This window comes from Anguilla anguilla, chromosome 2 (genome assembly GCF_013347855.1).
Source record: "Anguilla anguilla isolate fAngAng1 chromosome 2, fAngAng1.pri, whole genome shotgun sequence".
NCBI classification, from domain to species: Eukaryota; Metazoa; Chordata; class Actinopteri; order Anguilliformes; family Anguillidae; genus Anguilla; species Anguilla anguilla.
In genome coordinates this window covers 75415334-75440324 of record NC_049202.1, presented here as the reverse complement: position 1 = coordinate 75440324, position 24991 = coordinate 75415334, and the positions used below count along the sequence as shown (strand labels likewise).

General features: G+C 43.9%; 1 protein-coding gene across 4 annotated transcripts in view; it reads left to right on the top strand.

Annotated features, from left to right (window-relative positions):
- The window catches only part of LOC118221471 (NACHT, LRR and PYD domains-containing protein 3-like), a 28246-nt gene extending 3255 nt beyond the window's left edge, over positions 1–24991 (top strand). For 3 of the 4 annotated variants that reach the window (XM_035406585.1, XM_035406584.1, XM_035406586.1), the window contains exons 2-11: positions 5861–6128; positions 10210–10249; positions 13375–13462; positions 15595–15655; positions 15888–17673; positions 19402–19575; positions 23277–23450; positions 23733–23906; positions 24168–24214; positions 24439–24991. In XM_035406585.1, the coding sequence (XP_035262476.1) occupies positions 5870–6128; positions 10210–10249; positions 13375–13462; positions 15595–15655; positions 15888–17673; positions 19402–19575; positions 23277–23450; positions 23733–23906; positions 24168–24214; positions 24439–24983 (3348 nt within the window). In that variant the 5' untranslated portion in view covers positions 5861–5869 and the 3' untranslated portion in view covers positions 24984–24991. The remainder of the gene's footprint in view (positions 1–5860; positions 6129–10209; positions 10250–13374; positions 13463–15594; positions 15656–15887; positions 17674–19401; positions 19576–23276; positions 23451–23732; positions 23907–24167; positions 24215–24438) is intronic. The other variant, XM_035406587.1, reaches the window with a different exon arrangement.

Here is a 24991-nt window from a genome sequence, read left to right as displayed (position 1 = left end):
CGTGACAATGGTGAAATCTTACTGGCTTTTTGTCTAATATTTTTATTGCACGATTATAGACCCTTTCTAATGGTTTGATAACCGAGGGGCTTGCGACAAAGAGGCAACACTATTTTAATGTCCTGTTAACACGACATTAACGTCTCGTTATTTGCTCAAATGACCTGCAGGCACCTACGTATACCGTAAAGGAAATGACGTGTATGAAACATAAGCCAGAGCTGTCGTTTAGAAGAAGCCAATTTAAACTTTCAGCGCGGGATGGTGAACTTTCAGAAGCAAACCCACACCGGCCCTTTTCAGATACAGTTGGACATCCCTGTTTTAGAGAAACAGTATTTTGTAATTATTATCTCTGCCAGGCGAGAGCCTGGAGGAGCTTATGCGTTTGGTCGCGTGTGGGTGCCTGTATCAGTCTGCAGCTAATCTCGCATACTACTGGGCCATTCAGACTAATACTTGTTGAGCATGCTGATAGCAGGCCAAGGACCTAAATTCTCGAATATTTTGCAAATCGGTCAACGACAAGTATTTTATTTTAATTATGATTAATTTCCATCATTGTCCAGTGAAATACATCGATGCAAACTCCTCACTCCTCCTAACCAGCCGCTAGGGGCCGCAAGTGATCAACAACTGCTTCTGTTTGGAATGAAAGCCCAGCGATGTAAAATGTCAATTTCAACGTTAAAATGTCAACAAAATAATCCGCCAACTAATGGGGTACGTTAATGTTTGAATCTGTGGGAATTATTTTGTTGACATTGTCATGTTGAAATTAATATTTTACATTGCTGGTCTTTTGGAATTGTTCCTGTCCAAACAAAAGTGCCAGACTATAACGTCTATATATAATAGCTCTGTAGCGTTTTTGGGATTTTCAGTGGCACATGGTAAAACCGATTTGCAAAATATTTGAGAATTCAGGTCCTTGGCCTGCAGTCAGCATGCACAACAAGTATTAGGCTAATCGGCCCAGTAGCATAATATTATTATTATTATTATTATTATTATTATTATTATTATTAATACCTCAGATTTATATAGCGCTTTTCTTAAAAAGAAAGGGAAATAAAAAAAAACTTTATGAGGTTGAAGGATAAAAGAAATTGTGTCAAAAAAAAAAAACAGTAAAAACAACACTGGGTGGGGGGTTAGCTGGGGAAAGCAAGTCTGAAGAGGTGGGTTTTGAGGGCTGTTTTGAAGGATGGGAGGGTGGGGGCATCTTTGATATGGTTAGTGTGTTCCACAGGGAGGGGGCAGAAACTGAAAAGGCCCTATCACCCCAGGCTCGGCTCTTGGTTCTGGGGGTTTGCAGGAGGTTGGCATCAGGTGGGGACATGATAGTGGAGGAGGTTGGAGAGGTAGGGGGGAGCTAGGTTGTTGAGGGCCTTGTAGGTGGTGAGGAGTATTTTGAACTCAATTCTTTGTTTGACCGGGAGCCAGTGAAGGTCTTGGAGGACAGGTGAGATGTGGTCTCTGGAGCTGGTACTGGTGAGCATGCGGGCAGCTGAGCTTTGTATGTATTGGAGTTTATTGAGGACTTTAGTGGTGATGCCATGGAGAATGCTGTTGCAGTAATCAAGCCTGGATGTAATAAATGCGTGAATGAGTGTTTCAGCAGCGGAGAAAGACAGAAAGGGCCAGAGGCGGGCAATATTTCTCAGGTGGAAAAAGGCAGTTTTAGTGATCTGGTTTACGTGGGGGAGAAATGAGAGGGTGGGGTCGAGGACGATTCCAAGGTTGCGGACGTGGGTGGACGGGATGACAATGGAGCTGTCGATATTGAGTGAGAAATCCTGGGTGGAGCAGGTGAGGGAGTTGGGGCCGATGATGATAATTTCTGATTTATTGCAGTTAAGTTTGAGAGTTCTTTTGCATCCGTGTTTTTACGTCTGTGAGGCAGGTGGTGAGGGTGGAATGGGTGGCTGCAGTGATGGTCTTAGTGGAGAGGTAAAGTTGTGTGTCGTCGGCGTAGCAGTGACACCGGAGGCCATGGTGGCGGAGGATCTGTCCGAGTGGTAGAATGTAGAGGATGAAGAGGAGGGGACCAAGCACTGAGCCTTGGGGGACACCGTGGGTGACTGGGGCAGTGGAGGATTTGCAGTTGAATTGATGTCGGTCGGAGAGGTATGACTTCAGCCAAGAAAGGGCAGTGCCGGTTATGCCAAGGGAGGACTGGAGGTGTGTGATGAGGATGGAGTGATTGATGGTGTCGAAGGCAGCGCTGAAGTCAAGGAGGATGATGATGGAGAGGGAACTGCAGTCAGCAGAGAGGAGAATGTCGTTGGTGACCTTTAACAGAGCAGTTTCTCTACTGTGTATGGAGCGGAAGCCAGATTGGAAGGGTTCGTAGAGGTTCTTGGAATCCAGGTGTGATCTGAGTTGGGAGGCAACAGCACGTTCAAGGATTTTAGAGAGGAAGGGGAGGTTGGAGGTGGGGCAGTAGTTATTGGGGGTGTTGGGGTCAAGTCCAGGTTTTTTCAGTATGGGGGTCACAGCAGCAAGCTTTAGGGCAGGGGGACGAAGCCAGTGGACAGGGAGGAGTTTATGACTTTGCTATTGAGAGGAGAGAGTGAGGGGAGACGGGCCATAACTAGGGTGGAGGGGATTGGGTCCAGAATGCAGGTAGAGGTATTCATGTCAGTGATTATGGAGGATAGGCTGGATCCAGTAATTTTAGTGAAGGAGATGAGAGGGTGATTGGAGAGTAGAGGAGAGGCAGGTTCGGGACCAGGGATGGTGGTGGAGGAGGAGGTGGCAGTTGGGAGTGTATAGTGTCAATTTTAGATTGAAAAAATGATACAAATGAGTCACATTTACTGGGGATAAAGGAGGTGGAGATGGTGTCCATAGGTTTGAGGAGTTTGTTTATGGTGGAGAAAAGTGACTTAGGGTTGTTACTGCCAGATTGGATGATGGAGGAGTAGTGGGAAGTGCGTGCGCTGTTGATGGCGTCTTTGTATTGCTGCTGGTGAAGTTTGTATGCATCAGAGTGGACAGTGAGACCGGTTAGATTTAAGGTTGTGGAGTTGCTCAGTGTACCAGGGGGCAGAGTGAGTGTAAGAGACAGACTTGGTTTTTATGGGAGCGAGCTGATTAAGACAGGAGGGGAGTGCGTTGTTGTAGTTGGTGACCAGTTCAGTGGGGGAAGCATTCTGGATGAGGGCGGGGTCGGAGATGGTGTCAGCCAGTAAGGAGGAGTGTTACGACCTCATGGGTCTAGGGGTGCATGGGGTATGTAACTTGATGTTAATAGCCGGGAGATGTTAATGCTGTAGATATGGTAACAACAACAAAAACACAGACAAAGCAGCAACTCAGTGCACGGGTGTTTTACTGTGATAACAACAAAAAGGTGCAACAAACTACCAGACATACAACAACCCAGACACACACTACCAGGGTCAACGGACGCTGGATGTTGCCAAAAGAACAGAAAAACAAGCTAGCTAAACCAGAGAGTAAACTAATCTAGTGTATCAAGTACACAAACAAAAGGCCTATCTACTCTAACTAGCAGACTGAAAACACAATTGGTTGGCAATCACCCCTAAGGACTAGTGAATCTATACATAACATAGCCTACGGGCATATGTACAGGAGCCCCCAGTCTTACCTGTCCCAAGCCTTGGAAGTGTACATAAAACAAGACAAGTTCAAATGAGTGGCTAACATACATAGTCAAATACACAACACAGAGCAAACAGTCAGACATCCATTGTTACAAACAGGTGGGGTGTATATATAGTAGATGTGGCGAGTTCTGATTGGTGGTCCAGAATTGACATGGAGGGTGGGGCTTGGTGAAGGTGGGACTTGGTGGATGGTGACTGACAGGTGAAGGCAGGGAAGTCCACACAAAAGAAAAACATGGCACGTAACAAGGAGAGAGAGGAGGGGTGGATAGATTTAAGATTACGGAAAGTTAAGGAGCGCTTCTGCCTGATGGGGGCATATTTTATGGATGTTGATTTATGTCAGTGCATTTTCTGGCATTGTTCCGGACCATTGACCTTGTATAAAATTCATAAGTGGACCTTTAGTAAAAAAGGTTCTGTACCCCTGCACTATAGGCTACACTAGCCTACTCTTGCCCCAATGCTGATGAATATACCTGTACTTATTGTGAAGTAAATGCTAAGCTATCGGAGAAGCACACATCCACTCCACTGTGAGATATAAGCTAGTGCGGATTTGCGGTAGCCACCACATAGCATAGTGTGCGTGGATGCAACAGCAGTAACAACCAGGGGGCCAGGGATTTAATTCATTTTAGCCAATGCCTGTGCTATCCTCGTGTACATGTTGATGTATGCACGTGACCAAGAACACAACTGAGCGTGTCTGATGAGCGAAAAAAACGGTAGTTCCTAGTTCTGATAGGCGCCCCATGGGTTCCTATTGGAGTCGCTGTCTCTACATATTATAAGGTAGCAACAGCGGTAACAACCATGGATCGGGACAATGTACAAATCGCAGGAAATCCATCAATTAGACGACCTCTTACAAGCTGACCAGAGCTATTGTCAAATGTAAATCGTGCGACTGTGTGCTCTGATGAGATTTTTTTAGGGGCAGGTACTCAAAGTGAGATCTCATACAAAACACGTTTTCAATGTACAAAAATGCCAAGTTACTCACACATACAAAGCACTGTCTATAAGTCATTTGTTCAAACTGGAAAATCTATGCCTGTCATTAAAAATATTTATATCAAAATGACGCCAAGTTACTGTTCTACAAACAATATAGGCTATCTTGCCTCACCGAAATTAAATAAGCTGTATTCCAAAGCAGTGCTACCCAATGTTTCCTCAATTGCTTCAAGTCACTTGTCTATTTAGCGTGTGTATGTGAGATTTTGATTGGCTCGTGTAGGTGAAGGATTGGCTGGTGTCGGTAAAATGTCCAATGGGGAGACATTTTGTTTGTGGGCTCGGCAGCAGGAAGAGGAAGAAGAAGAAGGAGAAAATGCAAAATCCGCTTAGTTTAGGGCTTTATTGTGTGGAAATATGAAGTTGTTTATAAATTCTGTCTGTTGAAATGGGGTCAGAATATACAGAATTTAATGTTTTTAAGGGCTGAGTGTCTGTGGCTGTGGTTATTTCTGTGGGGAACCCTGAAAAGGGGAAAACTCTCCGTGGTGAATAGGCATGGGGCATGCCGCCCCGCCAAGGCGTAACTTGGCGGGATGGCATACCTGCCATCCCAATAAGGGCACATCAACTCAGGAAAAAACTGTATTATGGCACCCAGTTCAATTCAATTCAATAAACTTTATTTATCCCTGAGGGGCAATTAATTGCTGGGAATATCATCAATCAAAAATAAATGGGACACAATACACACAACAACCGAACATCATATTCACCAGAAATGATCTCATGACAAACAGACAGACAAACTAGCCCAACCAGATCGCTACGCGAGCAGCGCCCGGGATTACTGTTATTGTACAGATATATATATTTTGCCAAGCTAAATGAAAGACAGCGACAATAATAGAAATATTTAAAGCGTTTGGTTGCAGTTATTGCTGCTAAAAGTGGTGCAACCAGGTATTACGTTTAAGGGGGCAATTACTTTTTCACATGAGTGATATGGGCGTTTCACTTTTTTCATTAAATGAAATAAGAATTTAATAACAAATTTAATTTTGCCTAAAGATCTGAAACCATTCAGTGTGACAAATATGCAATCAAGAAGGGTAAATACTTCTTCACGGTACTGTATGTGCTCATAAATGGGGACATGTTTTCGGTTATGCTAATGCAACTATTCGGAGAATAAAAATGAAAATAATTATTAATTTAAGATTTGCTCCTGATTTACTGACTACTTTATTTCCTGTTCTTAGGTGTCTCTAATGGCTGACTCGATCCTGGAGATCCTGGAGGAACTGTCAAACAAGGAATTTAAGACGTTCAAATTTTGTTTGAATTACCAGGTACTGAAAGAATGTAGACCCATTCCACGAAGTCAACTGGAAGACAAAGATAGGACAGATGTTGTCATGTTGATGGAGAAATTCTATGATCACAAGATGGTGGAGGTCACTCTGGAGATCTTAAAGAAAATTCCAAGAAAGGATCTCATTGGAAGATTGATGAGCAATCCTGGAAAAGGTAAGACGCATCAGTGTTTCTGAGTATACAGAGAATAAAAGAGTAGTCATTAGAATACTTCATTTACATTACATTTATTTGGCAGATAGTTTTATCCAAAGTGACATACAAAAGTGCATGCCAAAGGTCATTGGAACAACTACAAAACACAGGTGCGATAAGGTACTATACTCATTTTGTACAGTTATTAATAGTCAAGAACACATAAAGCCCAGTTGACACAGTGAACATTATTCTCACCTAACCTACGCTAAGCCAACTAGGGAGCAGTACAAGCTCCAACATCAGGACGATAATACAAACTACAGTAAGTGCTGGAATGGAGGTACATGAGTTATATGTTACAGTTACAGTTACAGGCCCTTTCTTGAAGCAGGCCTTTTCATTTTAAAGGTTACTGACCTTACATGCTGCACAACCTCATCTCAGGAACATTCAGTGTAGCTCAAGTCTGGTAAATAGACCCCCCACTACAGTGTACCCCAATCAGGGTCCCCCTCCAGACTACAGCTGTCCCATTCAGGGTCCCCCTCCAGACTACAGCTGTCCCATTCAGGGTCCCCCTCCAGACTACAGCTGTCCCATTCAGGGTACCCCTCCAGACTACAGCTGCCCCATTCAGGGTACGCCCCCCCCCCCCCCCCGACTACAGCTGCCCCATTCAGGGTACCCCTCCAGACTACAGCTGCCCCATCAAGGCTCCAGAGTGCGACCAAAAATCTATCAAGTGAGACTAAACATTTTCATTGGTCGCACAGGTGCGCCTGACATTTAGCAGGTCTGTCTGTGTGTGTGTGTTGCGTTAGTGTTTTTCCCCACCCGCATTCTGCGCCCCTACTCTGCCTCTGGTTGGCTCTGAGCCTGATATTCTTCTTCACTGAATGTGGGTGGGGGAAAAAAGGCATGTGGGTATTAGTTCGGAAGCCGAGAGCGGCCTTGCATTTATTTTTTTTATCCCATTTTCTCGAAATCGCTAATTAATTATTTCGTTTTCTCGAGAAAACAAATAATGATTTTCTCTAGATCACAACGTAATTGTGTCATTTCGACTTGAGACTGACTTGAGGCAACAGTAACCCAAGGCTATGTCGGAGGAAGGAAGTTGGGTAAAGTTGGAAATATATTCACATATTCAAACTTCCCGGATTAATAACTCATAAGCGAAACGTTGTTAAAACACAAACGACGCCTCTTTAGTACCGTAGTATGGTAGACAACGAGCTACAACCTAAAAACGAACCTCCGACTCCAAGCTGGACAAATAACCTAGGTCTCTATGTACAGCCGGCTGTGAGACGAGTGCGCAGGGACCGTCTAAAAAGTGCAACACCGAAAAGAGATACTACAAAAATATTCAATAACTTCACTCATATAGTGTAGCATCCCCAAAATCACTTCACACATCAATGGTCTCCGGTTGGTTATACTACAACACTTAGTTTGTAAAAATGTGCTTTTGCAAAATTTTGGGAAATTTTTATTGGGAAAATTATTTGATAACTTCACTCTTATGACAGTGTAGTACCATCAAATTCAGTTCAACCTCCGGGAGCAGCTCACACTTTTGTTTGGGTTATTTGAGTTTGATTTATTTATTTGAGTTTGTCAAGCACTTTAAACATCAGCAGTTTTTAAGTTTATTTTTTAAACAATTGAGGTTATTGCGATTTCTTGTTTATGCTGTGATTTAAATAAAGGAAAAAAAAACTTATCTTCACCTTTATTCCTGTTTACTATCATTTACATAATGTGTTAAGAAATGACCAATGTGTATTGGAACTGACAAAAAAGGTAACGCTTAAAATGTATTATTGCGGCGCCAAAAGGGGCGGTGAAAAATTTTGGGTGCACCTAAATGTAAAAGTTAGGCGCACCAGTGCAACCAATGTAAAAAGTTAGTCTGGAGCCCTGCCCATTCAGGGTACCCCTCCAGACTACAGCTGCCCCATTCAGGGTACCCCTCCAGACCACAGCTGCCTCATTCAGGGTACCCCTCCAGACCACAGCTGCCCCATTCAGGGTACCCTGAGTCCACCCATTCATGACACTCTTGTTGCATATACCCCCATTCCAGAACTTTTTGTAATTTGTATTGGTCCTAATATTGTAGCTTGTTCTTCTCCCTAGTTTGGCTTGGCATAAGTTAGGTCAGGATAATATTCACTGTGTGAACTGGACTGTGCTTTTGGCTATAAGTAGCTGTACGAAATTAGTATTGTACCTTATTGAACCTGTGTTTTGTAGTTGTCTAATGACCATAATATGCACTTTTTGTACATCGCTTTGGATAAAAGCGTCTGCGAAATAAATGTAATGTAATGCTACCCAGCCCTTGTTATCCATGGTAAACCAGGCCTGTCCAGGTGTACTGGCTTCAGTTTCAGTCACATAATTGGGGGTATGTTACTATTTCTACCAAACCCATGGGTGCAATGGAATCCTATAGGACAACGGTGTATTTTTCTAGCAGTCACTAAAGCTGTCTAAAGTATACTCAGTAAGAAGAAAGAACTTCAGGATTGAGAACCACCAGCGAACATGTCTACGAACACCGTTGTCGGTATATAGTGAAGCGGCTTTAGTTTATCTAGCTATGCAAAAGAAGAAGAAAAGGCGAAGGAGATGATACGTTCACCCTCTAAATCAGAGTAGGATGGAGAATGGAGAGTTTTGTCTGTACATTCGGCAAATGCGGAGTTTAGACGAGGGGGTCCACTTTCTCTTCCGAATGTGTGCTAGGCGTTTTGATGACTTGCTGAAACGAGTAGCACCATTCATCAAACATGCGGGAACTCACAGAATACCCATCTCTACAGAAGAGAGATTGGCGTTGACTCTCTGTACAAGCATGTGAAGTCTGACCTCTGAACTCTCAACAATGATGTAACCAACCATGTGATATTTGGACCAATAGTTGAGACGGGGAGGTCGGAGAACAAAAAAGAAGTTTTCCAAAAGTTCTCCCTGGGGGCCGTCGCACACTGCACTGTACGAACACACAACACCGCGTCTTTTTGTTCTTCAGTTGTTCTCATTGCTTCGTTTTGGTCAAAAAGTTCTACTTCTTACGAAGTATACTGCCTACTTAATGCACGAGTGTGCCATGCACTGTCAAAGGTGAATGCTTTTATCTGAACCGTTAGTGGTTTTGCCTTACATTCTAAAAATGGAATACTAGATTAATTGTTCTGGATTCCTCAGGGTGACAATGAGGGGAGGGGTACTGTAGGAGAGCAATAATACATCAGTTTTAATGAATTATTGTATAAAAATGTGATATTAATGGGTTCCTCAATCCGCTTAAAATGGTTCCCTCTCAAAGTAAACACAAGGAAGTCCAAATTGTTTGGTTTTAAAGTTCTTATTTTGAAATGAGTACAGTATTTTATTACAAAGTGTTTAAGCACTCAAAGTGCTGGGTTTTATGACTATTTCCTCATTAGACTGGGTGAGTTTACTCAGAGTGGGTCAATTTTCTCATTGAAGTGCGTGGGTGAGTTTGATCATTAGAGTGAGTGGGTGAGTTTGCTCATTAGAGTGGGTGAGTGAGTTTGCTCATTAGAGTTGAGTGAGTGAGTTTGCCCATTGGAGTTGAGTGAGTTTGCTCATTAGAGTTGAGGGAGTGAGTTTGCTCATTGGAGTGAGTGAGTGTGCTTATTAGAGTTGAGTGAGTGAGTTTGCTCATTACAGTGGAGTGAGTGAGTTTGCCCATTGGAGTGAGTGAGTGTGCCCATTAGAGTTGAGTGAGTAAGTTTGTTCATTAGAGTTGAGTGAGTTTGCTCATTACAGTGGAGTGAGTGAGTTTGCCCATTGGAGTGAGTGAGTGTGCTCATTAGAGTTGAGTGAGTTTGTTCATTAGAGTTGAGTGAGTTTGCTCATTAGAGTTGAGTGAATTTGTTCATTAGAGTGAGTGAGTTTGCTCATTAGAGTGAGTGAGTTTGCTCATTACAATGAGTGAGTTTGCTCATTACAATGAGTGAGTTTGCTCATTAGAGTGAATGAGTTTGCTCATTAGAGTGGGTGAGTTTGCTCATTAGAGTGGATGAGTTTTATATTTTTAAATCGTATCCTTTTTCTGCAGGTGCGGAGGTCAGAGAGCAGACAGTGAGGAAACGGCCATCGTAAGTGTCTATTCAACCCTCTCACTGCTACCCTCTTATATACTTCGACCCCTACCCTCTATGAATATACTATGACCCCTACCCTCTACGATTGTACTATGACCCCTACCTTCTACGAATATATACACTATATGACCAAGTATCTGGACACTCCTTGGTCTGAGGCTGTTTTTCACGACTTGGGCTAGGCCCCAGTGAATGCAAATCTTAATGCGATGACATGTTAGAGGATTCTGTGCTTCCAACTTTGTGGCAACAGTTTGGGGAAGACCCTTTTTTGTTTCAGCCACACAATGAGAGCAATGCTCCAACATCTAGTGTAAAGCCTTCCCAGAAGATTGGAGGTTATTCAGCAAAAGGTGGACCAATTCCATATTAATGCCCATAATTTTGGATGATTCCCTCTAAAGAATATACCATCAACCCTTCCCTCTAAAGAATATACCATCACCCCTGCCCTTCAAAGAATATACCATCATCCCTACCCTCTAAACCAGGGGTTCCCAACCTCAGTCCTGCAGCCCCCTGTGTATGCTGGTTTTCCTTCCAACCACAATTGATATCACAGAAACGTAATAATTAAATTTAATAAGCTGTTAATTTTTTATTATTTAGGTGCTTTTAATGTCTAGAGGGATTATCTACCTTCTTAAACCACATTATGTCAGAAATAGCTAAGCATTCCATGAAGAATAACAGTGTGATCATGTTGTGCTTATGAAGCCATATTGCAAACAATTACGTAAAAATAGTGTTACATGCGGCAGTCCTGGGAAACACCGTTGGTTGCCACATGGAGAGAAAGAGAGAGAGAGAGCACACCCACACAAAATGAAATAAAACAACATCTTCACCCTTCCCCCTCACAGGTTCCAGGCGAAAACGATAAACTAAAACAACAGACAAAAATATGAAATACAAAGCAACCGCTTTACAGTGCGCCGCTCGGAGCTGGCCCACTTTCCACTTTTCAGTGGCAGTTTACATTCTGTTGGCGCCATTATGTATTTTTTGTTTGTTTTATTTTATCCTTATCTAAAAACACTATGTGACTACAATGTATACACATGCAATTCTGATATTGAACACAGGGTGGAGCATTAATGCAGGGAGTGCATACAGCGAAGCTCCTGGTGATGAGAATCAGCAACGGGAAGCAAACAGTTTTTGACTGTGTTTTTGTGGCAGTTGTTAGCTTCGCTGGCGTGCTTATATCTGAATTTGCTGAATGGAAACAGCAACGTTGCTATCTACCTGTGTTATGGTGAGCATGGTTATGCCGAACTGTGAATAAATAGATCGCCGAATCCAAAGATATACAGTGCACTGGACATTAGTTTATTTTTAGTTGTGTTGGGTTGCCTGTTCTCGTCATTATGTTATTTTATGTCAAAAATGACATAGTGTTATTTTTGACATAGAATGCACTGGTCTTGGTCATTTGCTCTTGACCATTGAGCACCATTGAAAATGTCCTCTGTGCAGCCCTTTCGATTCGAGCCAGAGCAGGACATTACTCGTGAGGAAAGCACAGAGGACAGCCCTCATCAAATTAATGAAAACAATGAAGATCAGAGGCCAGAGGAGGCAATAGAAGGGCGTTAGAGATGGTGTCTGTGGAGCAACTGCTCGCCTATGCCAACAGAGAAGGAAAAGTTGTCCGTTGTAAAAAGCTGTACTTTTTAGCAGCAGCTGTTCAAAGTCACTTGACCATATCAGATCATTGTTTTTGGTGTAACTGAAATGGGTTTCCTTTAAGCAAATTCTCCCAAATGATGACTATTGTACCAGGAAAACCGTTAAAACCGATTCTCCCAGGGTGATTCTTTGGGCATCCCTTAATTGCAAGCAAGCCTTCCACATTACGCTTACCCCTTTGTATGCCCGAATAAGATCTGGACTGGAATCCACACCACCAAGAGACACCACCCCCCCCCCCCACTCTTCTCCAGACACAGGGGAACCATTAAAATCTAGTGACAGTGATAATATGCTTAGTAAGCTGGATGTGACCTCATGCATCCAAACATGTAGGCAATACATATCTATCTGTAAATATATTTTACTTCCCCCTCCATAGTTGGATTCATAACCACCCTATACCATCTCATAACAGCTGAGTGTGCTGTTCTATATAACATATCTCCTGAATTTCATTTGATATTATTCCACCACATTTATATTATCCCTGGTTATTTACATGCACATATACATATTCCTTTCTTTCAGTCCATAATCTATAAGTCCATAATGTGGGTATTGGTCAACCAGGTTCTCCTCTCATTCCTCCAGGCTACGAGTGTTGATTGCGGGTCATGAGGCTGTCTCGTGGTAGTCGGCTTATATTGCCTTTCCAACTGAATTTACAGCCTGTGATATTTACCACTACACCGATGTGAAGTGGAAAGTCCAGAGACGGTTAAAAATGCACCGTATACATCTAATATGATCAGTTTAAAAATCTTTACCTTTTTAATGCAATTGTTTGCAATGGAGTACAATATGCACAATTTAAATAATGGATTTTTGTTACATGCTTGGTATACCTGTGGGAGTTTCATACATAATGTAGTTCAAGAGGGTAAATAACTCATCTATAAACATGAAAAACATCTAATAAATAATATACTATCACCCCAACCATCTAAAGACTCCTACCTTCTGAAGAATATACCATCACCCCACCCATATAAAGACTCCTACCTTCTGAAGAATATACCATCACCCCAACGATCTAAATACTCCTACCTTCTTAAGAATATACCATCACCCCAACCATCTAAAGACTCCTACCTTCTGAAGAATATACCATCACCCCAACCATCTAAAGACTCCTACCTTCTGAAGAATATACCATCACCCCCAACCATCTAAAGACTCCTACCTTCTTAAGAATATACCATCACCCCAACCATCTAAATATTCATGCCATCTGAAGGGTATACTATCATAGAATAAACAACTAAATCATACACTCACCCCAACCAGTTAAAGAATATACCATCACCTCTACCCTTTCAATCCTACACCTTTGCCCCAACCTTCTAAAGAATATACTATCACCACTACCCTGTTAAATTCATTTTAGTTGAGCCTTGCCGTCTCTGCTGTCCCCTGTCTGTCAGAGATGCTATACTGAACAGCCCTGAGGTGAAGCGCAAAAGGAGCCTGAATATGGAGCCTGTGTTTGAGGCCCAGCAGGCAGGGACACAGGTAAGGCCTTCACTCACTCACCTGAGTCTGTACCTGCATTCACTCACTCACCTGAGTCTGTACCTGCATTCACTCACTCACTTGAGTCTGTACCTGCATTCACTCACTCGAGTCTGTACCTGCATTCACTCACTCACCTGAGTCTGTACCTGCGTTCACTCACTCACTTGAGTCCGTACCTGCGTTCACTCACCTGAGTCTACCTGCATTCACTCACTCACCTGAGTCTGTACCTGCATTCACTCACTCACCTGAGTCTGTACCTGCATTCACTCACTCACCTGAGTCTGTACCTGCATTCACTCACCTGAGTCTGTACCTGCGTTCACTCACTCACCTGAGTCTGCAACTGCGTTCACTCACTCACCTGAGTCTGCAACTGCATTCACTCACTCATCCGAGTCTGTACCTGCGTTCACTCACTCACCTGAGTCTGTACCTGCGTTCACTCACTCTCTTGAGTCCGTACCTGCGTTCACTCACTCACCTGAGTCCGTACCTGCGTTCACTCACTCAAGTCTGTACCTGCGTTCACTCACTCACCTGAGTCTGTACCTGCGTTCACTCACTCACTTGAGTCTGTACCTGCGTTCACTCACTCACTTGAGTCCGTACCTGCGTTCACTCACCTGAGTCTACCTGCATTCACTCACTCACCTGAGTCTGTACCTGCATTCACTCACTCACCTGAGTCTGTACCTGCATTCACTCACTCACCTGAGTCTGTACCTGCATTCACTCACCTGAGTCTGTACCTGCGTTCACTCACTCACCTGAGTCTGCAACTGCGTTCACTCACTCACCTGAGTCTGCAACTGCATTCACTCACTCATCCGAGTCTGTACCTGCATTCACTCACTCACCTGAGTCTGTACCTGCGTTCACTCACTCACTTGAGTCCGTACCTGCGTTCACTCACTCACCTGAGTCTGTACCTGCATTCACTCACTCACCTGAGTCTGTACCTGCATTCACTCACCTGAGTCTGTACCTGCGTTCACTCACTCACCTGAGTCTGCAACTGCATTCACTCACTCACCTGAGTCTGTACCTGCATTCACTCACTCACCTGAGTCTGTACCTGCGTTCACTCCCTCACTTGAGTCTGTACCTGCATTCACTCACTCACCTGAGTCTGTACCTGCATTCACTCACTCACCTGAGTCTGTACCTGCATTCACTCACCTGAGTCTGTACCTGCGTTCACTCACTCACCTGAGTCTGCAACTGCATTCACTCACTCACTTGAGTCTGTACCTGCGTTCACTCACTCACCTGAGTCTGTACCTACGTTCACTCACTCACCTGAGTCTGTACCTGCGTTCACTCACTCACTTGAGTCTGTACCTGCGTTCACTCACTCACCTGAGTCTGTACCTGCGTTCACTCACTCACCTGAGTCTGTACCTGCATTCACTCACTCACCTGAGTCTGTACCTGCATTCACTCACTCACCTGAGTCTGTACCTGCGTTCACTCACACATCTAAAGCAGCACCTATTTGCACGGGACTAGTATTACCTGGGGACCTCTAGTAACTTGTAATAATTGCGGAGGTCGTCTGTGATCTTAATCCCATGCGAATCTGCCATGTCCGTACCGCAAATTACCTACCATATTTTGCCAAACACAGAGGTCATGTGATAATGTTAGTCCCGTGCAAATCGGCATCTCGGTGATTTGAGGTCGTATTTTACTGTTATGCAGAGCAGAGCCTTAACATTTTCAATCATATCCGGGGGTATAATGTCAGTAAATTTGAGTAAAATACAGGCTTATCCCGTGCGAAACACAGACGTCGGGGGGTAATTTGTAAATCACATGAGGTCCCCAGGTAATACTAGTCCCATGCGAACAGGGCTTAAGTCTGAACTATATTATCTGAATGTGTATCTGAACTATTATTATGGAGGTATTTTTGTAGCAAAAGTCACAAATATCATAAATATTTAAGTGGTTTCACTAATATGTCAATGGGGTCCATTTCCATATTTGTGAAACCATTTAGATATTTGTGACTTGCTACAAAAATACCTCCATATATAATTGCTAAATAATTGTGGCTTTCCTCATCAATTCTCTATTTCTTCAGTGTCAGGTGTGGTTTAACTGTTGTCTTTATTTCCCTGCAGTCCATGACTGAAGATGGTTCACTCCTGAACTCCAGTCACCAGGACCTGGAAACAAAAAAAAGTACATTATTTTCACTTTAATTATGATGATAAAACAATGATGTAACACATTTCTGCTGTTCTCTGTGTAACTTAGACACTACCTCTGTGTAGTTCACAACCTACATACACACTACTGCTGTTTAGTTCACAACCCACTATTTGATATCATACACAACATATAGGTATATTGCTTTACTTTGTAGAACAGTATAAATCCTACCACTTCAGCGAAATGTCTGTTTCTTCTTCAGAAATGTGTGCTGAAAGAGTCCGGGAGAAGCTGAAGTCTAGGCTGAAGAACAGGTTTGAGTGTATATATGAAGGCCTTGCCAAGCCTGGAAAACACACCCTGCTCAACAGTATTTACACTGAGCTCTACATCACAGAGGGGGACTGTGAGGGTGTTAATGAGGAGCACGAAGTGTGGCAGATTGAGACAGCATCCAGGACACATGCTATACAAGACACTGCAATCAAATGCAACGACATCTTTAAACCCTTATATGGACAAGAGATACCCATCAGAACTGTGCTGACCAAGGGCATCGCTGGTATTGGAAAAACGGTCTCCGTGCAGAAGTTCACTCTTGACTGGGCGGAAGGAAAAGCTAATCAGGATGTTGATTTCATTTTTTTTCTTCCTTTTCGGGAGCTGAACTTGATTAATGAGGAGTACAGTCTCCTTGAGCTTCTGAAGGTCTTTCATCCTGAAATGAAAGGGTTTGAAAATATTGAGTTTGATAATTACAAGGTTTTGTTCATCTTTGATGGTCTGGATGAATGGATGAATTTCAGTGCCCGGAACCGTAAGATACTGTCTGACGTAAGAAAAAAATCTCCTGCAGATGTGTTGGTGACTAACCTCCTTAAGAAGAATCTCTTCCCCTCTGCTCTCCTCTGGATCACCTCTCGACCTGCAGCAGCCAATTGGATCCTGCCTGAATTAATTCACCGGGTGACGGAGGTCAGAGGATTCAATGATGCACAGAAAGAGGAGTACTTCAGGAAGAGATTCAGGGATCAGAATCTGGTTGAAAGAAGTATCTCTCACATAAAGACATCCAGGAGCCTTTACATCATGTGCCATATACCACTCTTCTGCTGGATGTCTGCTACTGTTCTGGAGCGACTTTTGAGTGGACCTGACAGTGGAGAACTCCCTAAATCACTGACTGAAATGTACTCATACTTCCTCTACACCCAGGCTGAATTCATGCAGAAAAAATATCAGGAGAACCATAAGACAGATGCACAGAAAATTCTGGAACCGGTTAAGGAGATCTTTCTGAAACTGGGGCAGCTGGCTTTTCAACATCTGGAAAGGGGCAATTCAATATTTTATGAAGAGGACCTGAGAAAGTGTGACATTGATGTCACAGAAGCATCAGTGTACTCTGGGGTGTGCACAGAAATCTTGAAAGAAGAGTCTGTGCTGCATCAGAAGAAAGTCTACTGCTTTGTGCATCTGAGCCTCCAGGAGTACCTGGCTGCATTGTATGTGATTCATTCATTTATAGGAAAGAACTTCAAGGCTTTGAAGCCCTTCTTCGGTAAAAAGACTTTACCCAATGGACTGTCTCTCAGTGACTTCCACAAGAAAGCTATTAAGAAGGCTCTGGAGAGTAAGAATGGACACCTGGACCTTTTCCTTCGATTTCTTCTGGGCCTCTCACTGGATTCCAATCAACGCCTTGTCCAAGGTCTACTGACACAGACAGGAAGTAACCCAAAGTGCATCCAGAAAACAGTTCAGCACATCAAGGTCTTTAAAGAGAAAGATCCCTCCCCAGAAAGATGCATCAACCTGTTCCACTGTCTGTCTGAACTCAATGATGATTCCCTTGTGAAGGATGTCCAAAAGTACTTGAGCTCAGGAAGTCCATCTGGTGAAAAGATCTCCCCTGCTCACTGCTCTGTCCTGGCCTATGTGCTCCTAGTGTCAGAGGAGGAGCTGGAGTTTGACCTGAGAAAATACAACACCTCAGAAGAGGGGCGACGTAGACTAGTCCCAGCTGTGAAGTGCTGCAGGAAGGCTGTGTAAGTATTAGTTTGTAATTCATTACCATAATCTACCATAAAAACCTCAGTCCAAATTTATCTGATATCACCATTTATGTCCCCATTTACTTCATTGCATTTATTTTTGGCCAAAGCTTTCATCCAAAGCGACGTACAATATGTGCATACCAAAGGTCATTGGAACAACTACACAAAAACAGGTCTGATAAGGTACTATTCCCATTATGTAACAGTTATCCATTGCCATGAACACATTCAGTCCAGTTCACACAGTAAGTATAGGCTAGACCAAAAAGTTATGGTAAGTCAAACTAGGAGGCATGATGTCAAGGTACAACAAGATAACAATACATGTGCAATGGAAGGGCTGGATAGAGATACAAGTGCAACATGAAAGTGCTAGAGGAACAAGATAGAAGGATACAAGTGTGTAAGAGTGATGCTAGATTGGGAGTTCCCTGCAGAGTAGTGATAGTCTAGGTACAGTCTGAAGAGATGTATCTTCAGACCCCAGCTGCAGAAGATAGGCAATGACCAAGTGGTTCGTACAGGAATGGGGAGTTTGTTCCACCACTGGGTGAGATAGGGTGGAGAAGCTCTGTGGTAGGGACATGCGAGAACCATTCACCGAGATGGTAGGGAGTGTGAGTCACCCTGCTGTAGTGGAGCAGAGTGGTTGAGCTGGTGTGCAGTGTAGGCCAGGGTCAGGACATGATCCTGGCAGTGACCGGTAGCCAGTGGAGTGACCTCAGCAGGGGAGTAATGTGGGAGAACTTGGGAAGGTTGAAGACAAATAGGGCAAAAGCATTCTGAATCATCTGTAGTGTCTGTATGGCACAAGCTAGCAGGCTTGCAAGGAGGGAGTTGCAGTAATTAAGACGGGAGGTCACCATAGCCTGGACAAGTAGTTGGTTGGAGTGTGTGGTCAGGTGTTGTACAGGAGGAAACTGCAGGCCTTGATGTGCTCCTTGAGGTTCAGCTGGTCACCCAAGACCACCCCCAGGCTCTTTGCAGAGTGAAAGGCAGTCACTGAGGTACCATCAACAGTGATGGAGAGCTCCCGTAGTAGGGAGGTCTTTTATGGGAAGAATAGCAGCTTAGTCTTGTTGAGGTTGAACTTCAGGTGATGCCTGACTATCCATGTTGAGATATCAGCCAGGCGGGCAGATATTTTCTCATTGACCTGTACTTTTTCAAATTAAAAACATTTACAATTTACAATGTGACTCACTTTGCAGTGCAGGAGCTCAAATATCCACACAAGATTCTCTCAGTTGCTTGTCTCTCCGTTATGGTCCCTGTCCTGTTAATTTTTTTGATGCAACATATATCCAGTTTCTAGAAATCCGACATGCATTGCATGCAATAGTTTTGTCTTAATACAAGAAATCAGTTGTGAATTGGATTTGTCCAATCCAACTTGTATTACATCTGAATGCAGTATGGGCCACATTGTGCTGATATGGAATATCAGTGTAAACAGCCCAGTGTACGTCCCCTGTCACAGTGTCACCAACATTTTTCTGACAGGAGGCTGGTGAGGCTTGCTTCTGGCACCTTTCCAAAGGCTATTTGTTGTCGTTGCTTTTAGATGAGGTGATGGCTGGTTGTTGCCGTTGGATGAGGCAATAGCTGGTAGGTTATCAGATGGAAAACAAGGTTAAAGACATTGTAATGTAAAACATGTTAAAAATCAGAGAACCACAATAATAATGAGCTAAGATTTCTGTCGCTACTTTTCTCCAGGCTCAGTGGCTGTAATCTCACAATGAAATCTCTTCAATCTGTGGACTGTGCCCTGCAGTCAGTCTCCTCACCCCTCAGAGAGCTGGACCTCAGCAACAACAACCTGGGAGATTCAGGAGTGGAGCTGCTCTGCTCTGCACTAAAGAGTCCAAACTGTAAATTACAGACTTTGAGGTAAGGTGTGATGTTTAAAAGTCCAGATTTACTCACATTTGACCTTGTTGGGGCGACATAGCTCAGTAAGTAAGAGCGGTTGTCTGGCAGTCGGAGGGTTGCTGGTTCGATCCCCGCCCTGGGCGTGTCGAAGCGTCCCTGAGCAAGGCACCTAACCTCTCTGATGAATGGATAAAAGCGCTATATAAATGCAGTCCATTTACCATTTACCTTGTAATACATGAGCTTACTGTATATTAAATATATTAATTCATGAAATATGGAATCATTGAACATTCTTGACTTGAATAATTCACATATCTTGAAGTGATGTTGAGTGTTTTAAAAATAAGTGTTTGTAGATCCAGACTGAAATGTCCATCACTCTCAGTAGTAAGCTGAATCAGGGCTCCATTTTTGCATGCTGAGGTCAGTAAATCAGTGCAGGAGTTTGCTAACCAGTTTAGTAAGTGAAATTCATTACAAACTGTTTCTCTGGGATTGACGCACTGGACCTCATTTATGACCAAACATCATATGATCAAATTTGAGCTGCGAAAAGGCCAGCCACTCTCTCAACCATCTGAGCTCCTTTCATGTCCAGTGTTATTGTTCTATGCATTATTTCCTTCTTGTTAGGCAACATTTTAATAGTAATAATAATGATAATAAATATAGCTGCAAGCAGCAATATCGGGGGCCAAACACCAAGTGTGAGCCGTAGCACTATGGGGGGTTCTTTGTCATGGACTGCAAAACAAATCCAAATATTATTCATACTAACTTTGGTGTGTATTGGATGTAAGGGCACATTTGTAATAATTATTTAAAATGAGATTAGATTATTGTAGAAAATTTCTAATTTGAAGAGGGTCTGTAGCACCATCTAGGGTGGTGGGGGCACAAATTTTGATACACATGGACTATATGGGTTTCTCTTCAGTTTATACATTATGACGCTGGATTATAAGGAGGTTTAGTCTAATATCATTTAGCAAAATTTTTGCATATTCATATTTACTTTTCTTTCGGAATGTTGGACTGAGGGGGACATGTTTCTCAGGACTGTTGCAGGGAAGCTGTTTGAGGGTTCATGTCAAATTTCAAACATTTTGGGCTTACGGAGCCAATGCAAATTAGTATTTTTCTGAATGCGCCCCCTATAGGCCTTATTGCAGTGTAACACTGTTGCCCGTTGTGCGGCAGCGTTCGTAGTGTATATCTTTTTTCACTCGTGTCCATGCATGCTTCTATTGCTCTGAAAATACATCTGTGACCATTTTCACGTACGGTGAGCTTCATTATATTTGGGACAAAGACATATTTTTTTAGTGATTCGGCTCTGTACTCCAAAATGTTATATTTGTAATCAAACTGTTCACATGCAGTTAAAGGGAATTTTATTAAGGTACTTTCATACATTTTGGTTACAGAACTTTTCATACATAGTTGCTCCATTTTAAGGCACCATAATATTTGGGACAAATGGCTGTACAGGTGTCTCTGATTAGTCAGGTGTGTTCAGGTGTGTGTTGTGCTTCTTCGATGTAGGTATAACAGGCCTTTCAGTATCTAGTCTTGATTCCAGGCTTGTGATTGCCTTTTGTGTCTGCTGTCGGTGTTTGTCAGCATGAGAACCAGAGTTGTGCCAATTAAAGTCTTGGAAACCATTATGAGGCTGAGAAATAATAATAATTTTTTTTTTTTTTAAACAGTTAGAGACTGTGGCAAAAGAGTGCCACCCCTCCGAAACCAAACACACTCACGGGAGACGCTGTTTCCGGTTCTTAGCACTTCCGTGCTATTTTATTTAAGCTCTCGGCTTTTTCTTTGTACATTCAATAATAACAGCGCTTTTTCTCGCCGTCTTCTCACCGGCGCTTCTCTCGCTCCCTCCGGCTTCCGGTCGTGCTTTTAAAAACCCCAGGCTCACTGTTGAAAGCAATCAGAGGCAATCAGTGCAATTAAACAATTAACAATTATCGGCGCTGATTACCTCCAGCTGACAGTTGTGACGAAGGGTCCGAGAGCCGCTCCTCTCACTCTCTCTCTCTCTCTGCAGCCGACGCTCAAACCACGCCCACTCCACCACAGAGACAAAGACCAAACCTTTTCCAAAATCAATATTTTGGAAGAAAGAGAGCACTGATGAGCTCAGAGAGGAAGACCTCTACTGTTGATGATTGAAGAATTCTCACCACCATGAAGAAATACTCCCACATACCTGTCCGACAGGTCAGGAGGCAGGCAGGGATGTGTCAGTGGCTACTGTACACTGAAGACTTCACGAGCAGAACTACAGAGACTGCATTGCATGATGCAAACCCCTAGTTAGCTGCCAAAACAAAATGACCAGGTTGCAGTTTGCCAAGTACCTTAAAGAGCCTGTAGAGTTCTGGAAAAGATATTGTGGACAGATGAGACCAAGATTCAGTGTGTAGACCACCCTGTGCCAAGAATCTCGGAGTGGTGATGGACAACAGGCTGTCCCTCTCCAACAACATTGCAGCAGTAACCCGGGCATGCAGATTTTTCCTGTACAACATCCGCAGAATCCGCCCCTTCCTCACCACCTACTCAACCCAGCTCCTGGTCCAAGCAATGGTTCTATCCCGCCTGGACTACTGCAACTCTCTTCTGGCTGGACTACCGGCATCTGCCACCAGACCCCTGCAACTCATTCAGAATGCTGCGGCTCGTCTGGTCTTCAACCTCCCCAGACACTCCCACGTAACTCCCCTGCTCACTACCCTCCACTGGCTGCCTGTTATAGCTCGCATCAAATTTAAAACATTGGTCCTAGCATACCAGGCAGTCAAGGGATCAGCCCCAGCATACCTCCACAAGATATTCAAACCCTACATGCCAGCCAGATCCCTCCGTTCTGCTACCTCAGGACGCCTAGCACCTCCCCCTCTTCGCACCTGCACTTCCAGAACACGTCTCCTGTCTGTTCTGGCCCCACGATGGTGGAATGACCTCCCTGTGGAGGTCAGAACAGCTGAGACACTGACACATTTCAAACGACGACTGAAGACTCACCTCTTCAGGCTCCACCTCTCCCCCTCCCTCCCTTCCCCCCTGTAAATGACTAAACTTAGGGTTGTAACTAGGCAGCTGTTTCGTAGGTGACTAGGTGCATTAACTGTCTTAACGACTACTTGTATTTTTTCCATAGATTGCGTTGTTGCCGTTCTCGTTGTTAGTGTTAATCAGTTTAACCATCAGGGTCCAAGTTGAACTATGCGGTTGTTCCCTGCACTTGGACCGGTACTTCTCTCTAGGGGTTTCGTCATACTTGTTCCTGGTTATGGTTATACACTTTGTTGTACGTCGCTCTGGATAAGAGCGTCTGCCAAATGCCTGTAATGTAATGTAATGTAAATGTAAAAAAGGAACCACCCAAGACCCAAGTACTAAACATGACTAATTTCACTTACGTACTGTAGCATTACAAAACAATTCTCTTAAATAAAAGCTGAGAGGTTGCACTTTAACCATGTGTGAATTGTTTGATTACAAATCTTCAGTTTCTTGTGTATACAATACAAAAACACCTACCTGATGCTTTGGTCCCAATACTTTTGGAGGGCACTGTTTAAATTGTTCATAGCCATTGTCTGCGTGGGCACGTGCATTAATTAATGTGTGTGTGTGTGTGTGTGTGTGTGTGTGCATGTGCATGGGTATGCATATGCATGTGTGTGTGTGTTCTCTTGCAGGCTGAGGGAGTGTAATCTCACAGATGGCTGCTGTGATTCTCTGGCCTCAGTCTTGCGTTCTTCTCACTCAGAGCTGAGAGATCTGGAGCTCAGAGACAATGAGCTGCAGGATTCAGGAGTGAGAGCACTCTCTGCTGGACTGGAGGACCCACACTGTAAACTGCAGAGACTGGGGTGAGGAGGATGACCATGTAATCATAACAAACGGATTGTTATAATACCCATAATTTATTTCCTTATGCAATATCTGTAAAGCACGTATGACTGAGGCTTTTACTGTATTGGCAGCATAGCTCATTTGTGATGTTCCATGTGTGTAAAAAGCCTGACACTGGCATTTTAGGCAGTCAGATGAATAGCTCTGCATTAGCCGAGCACCTTAAACTAAAAGTGTCAGAATTTCTCCTGCTTTTCGTCCAACGCTTAGAGAGAAGAGTGCTTTTCTCCTCTCTGCAGGCTGTCAGGCTGTCAGGTGACCGAGAGCGGCTGTGCTTCTCTGGCTTCAGCTCTGCGTTCAAACCCCTCACATTTGAGGGAGCTGGACCTGAGCTACAATAACCCAGGGGAGTCTGGAGTGACAGCGCTCTCTGCTGGACTGGAGGACCCCAGCTGTCGACTGGAGATACTGCTGTAAGTACAGAGTGGGTTTTTGTGGGGGGCAGGAATAGTGAGAGAGAGGGTGCTTTACTGAGTCCTCTCCTGCTATAAACACTCCCTGTGCATTCTGGGAAAAAACCCACTTCTGTGTTTCACTTCCTCTGTGTTTGCATACTGCTGCTGTGTTCACCGAATAACCAGTGAGATGATTCTGCCAGGTGAGTAAAGTCCTGTCAGGGCGTGGAGCTCTCCCATTGGCTCAGAGTTAGTCTGTCTATCTCTCTGTCCCTACAGTGTAGACCACGGAGGAGAGACCAGGCTCAAACCAGGACTGAGGAAATGTAAGTCTGCCATGACCCACATGCGCACATACACACACAAACACACACACGCACTCTCATGCGCACGCACACACACACACACACACACATGCAATCTCACGCGCATGCACACGCACACACACACACACACACACACATGCAATCTCAAGCGGATACGCACACACACACACACAGGCTTATCCTAGCACTAATGTTATCAGTTCTAACCTTTCTGTTGTCTGCAGATGCTGTTCAGCTCACACTGGACCCCAACACTGCACACAGAAAGCTGTCTCTGTCAGAGGAGAACAGGAGGGTGATATGGGGGAATGAGCAGCCATATCCTGATCATCCAGAGAGATTTAACACCTATCACCAGCTGCTGTGCAGAGAGGGGCTGTCTGAGCGCTGCTACTGGGAGGCAGAGTGGAGCGTGGAGAAAGGGGGGAAGTTGCCCTGCGTTGCCATGGCCTTTAAAACGATTGGCAGGAAAGGATGGGGTGACGCCAGTTTGTTTGGATACAATGACAAGTCCTGGAGTCTGTACTGCTCTAAACAGAAATGCTCTGCCATACACAGAAAGACAACCACTGACATACCTGCCCCCCCATCCCCATTCTGCAGAGTAGGGGTGTATCTGGACTGGCCGGCTGGCACTCTGTCCTTCTACAGCGTCTCCTCTGACACACGGACCCTCCTGCACACTTTCCACACCACCTTCACTGAGCCTCTTTATCCTGGGTTTAAAGTGAATAAGGGAAACTCTGTGACCCTGTGCATGCTGGGATAGACTCCTAA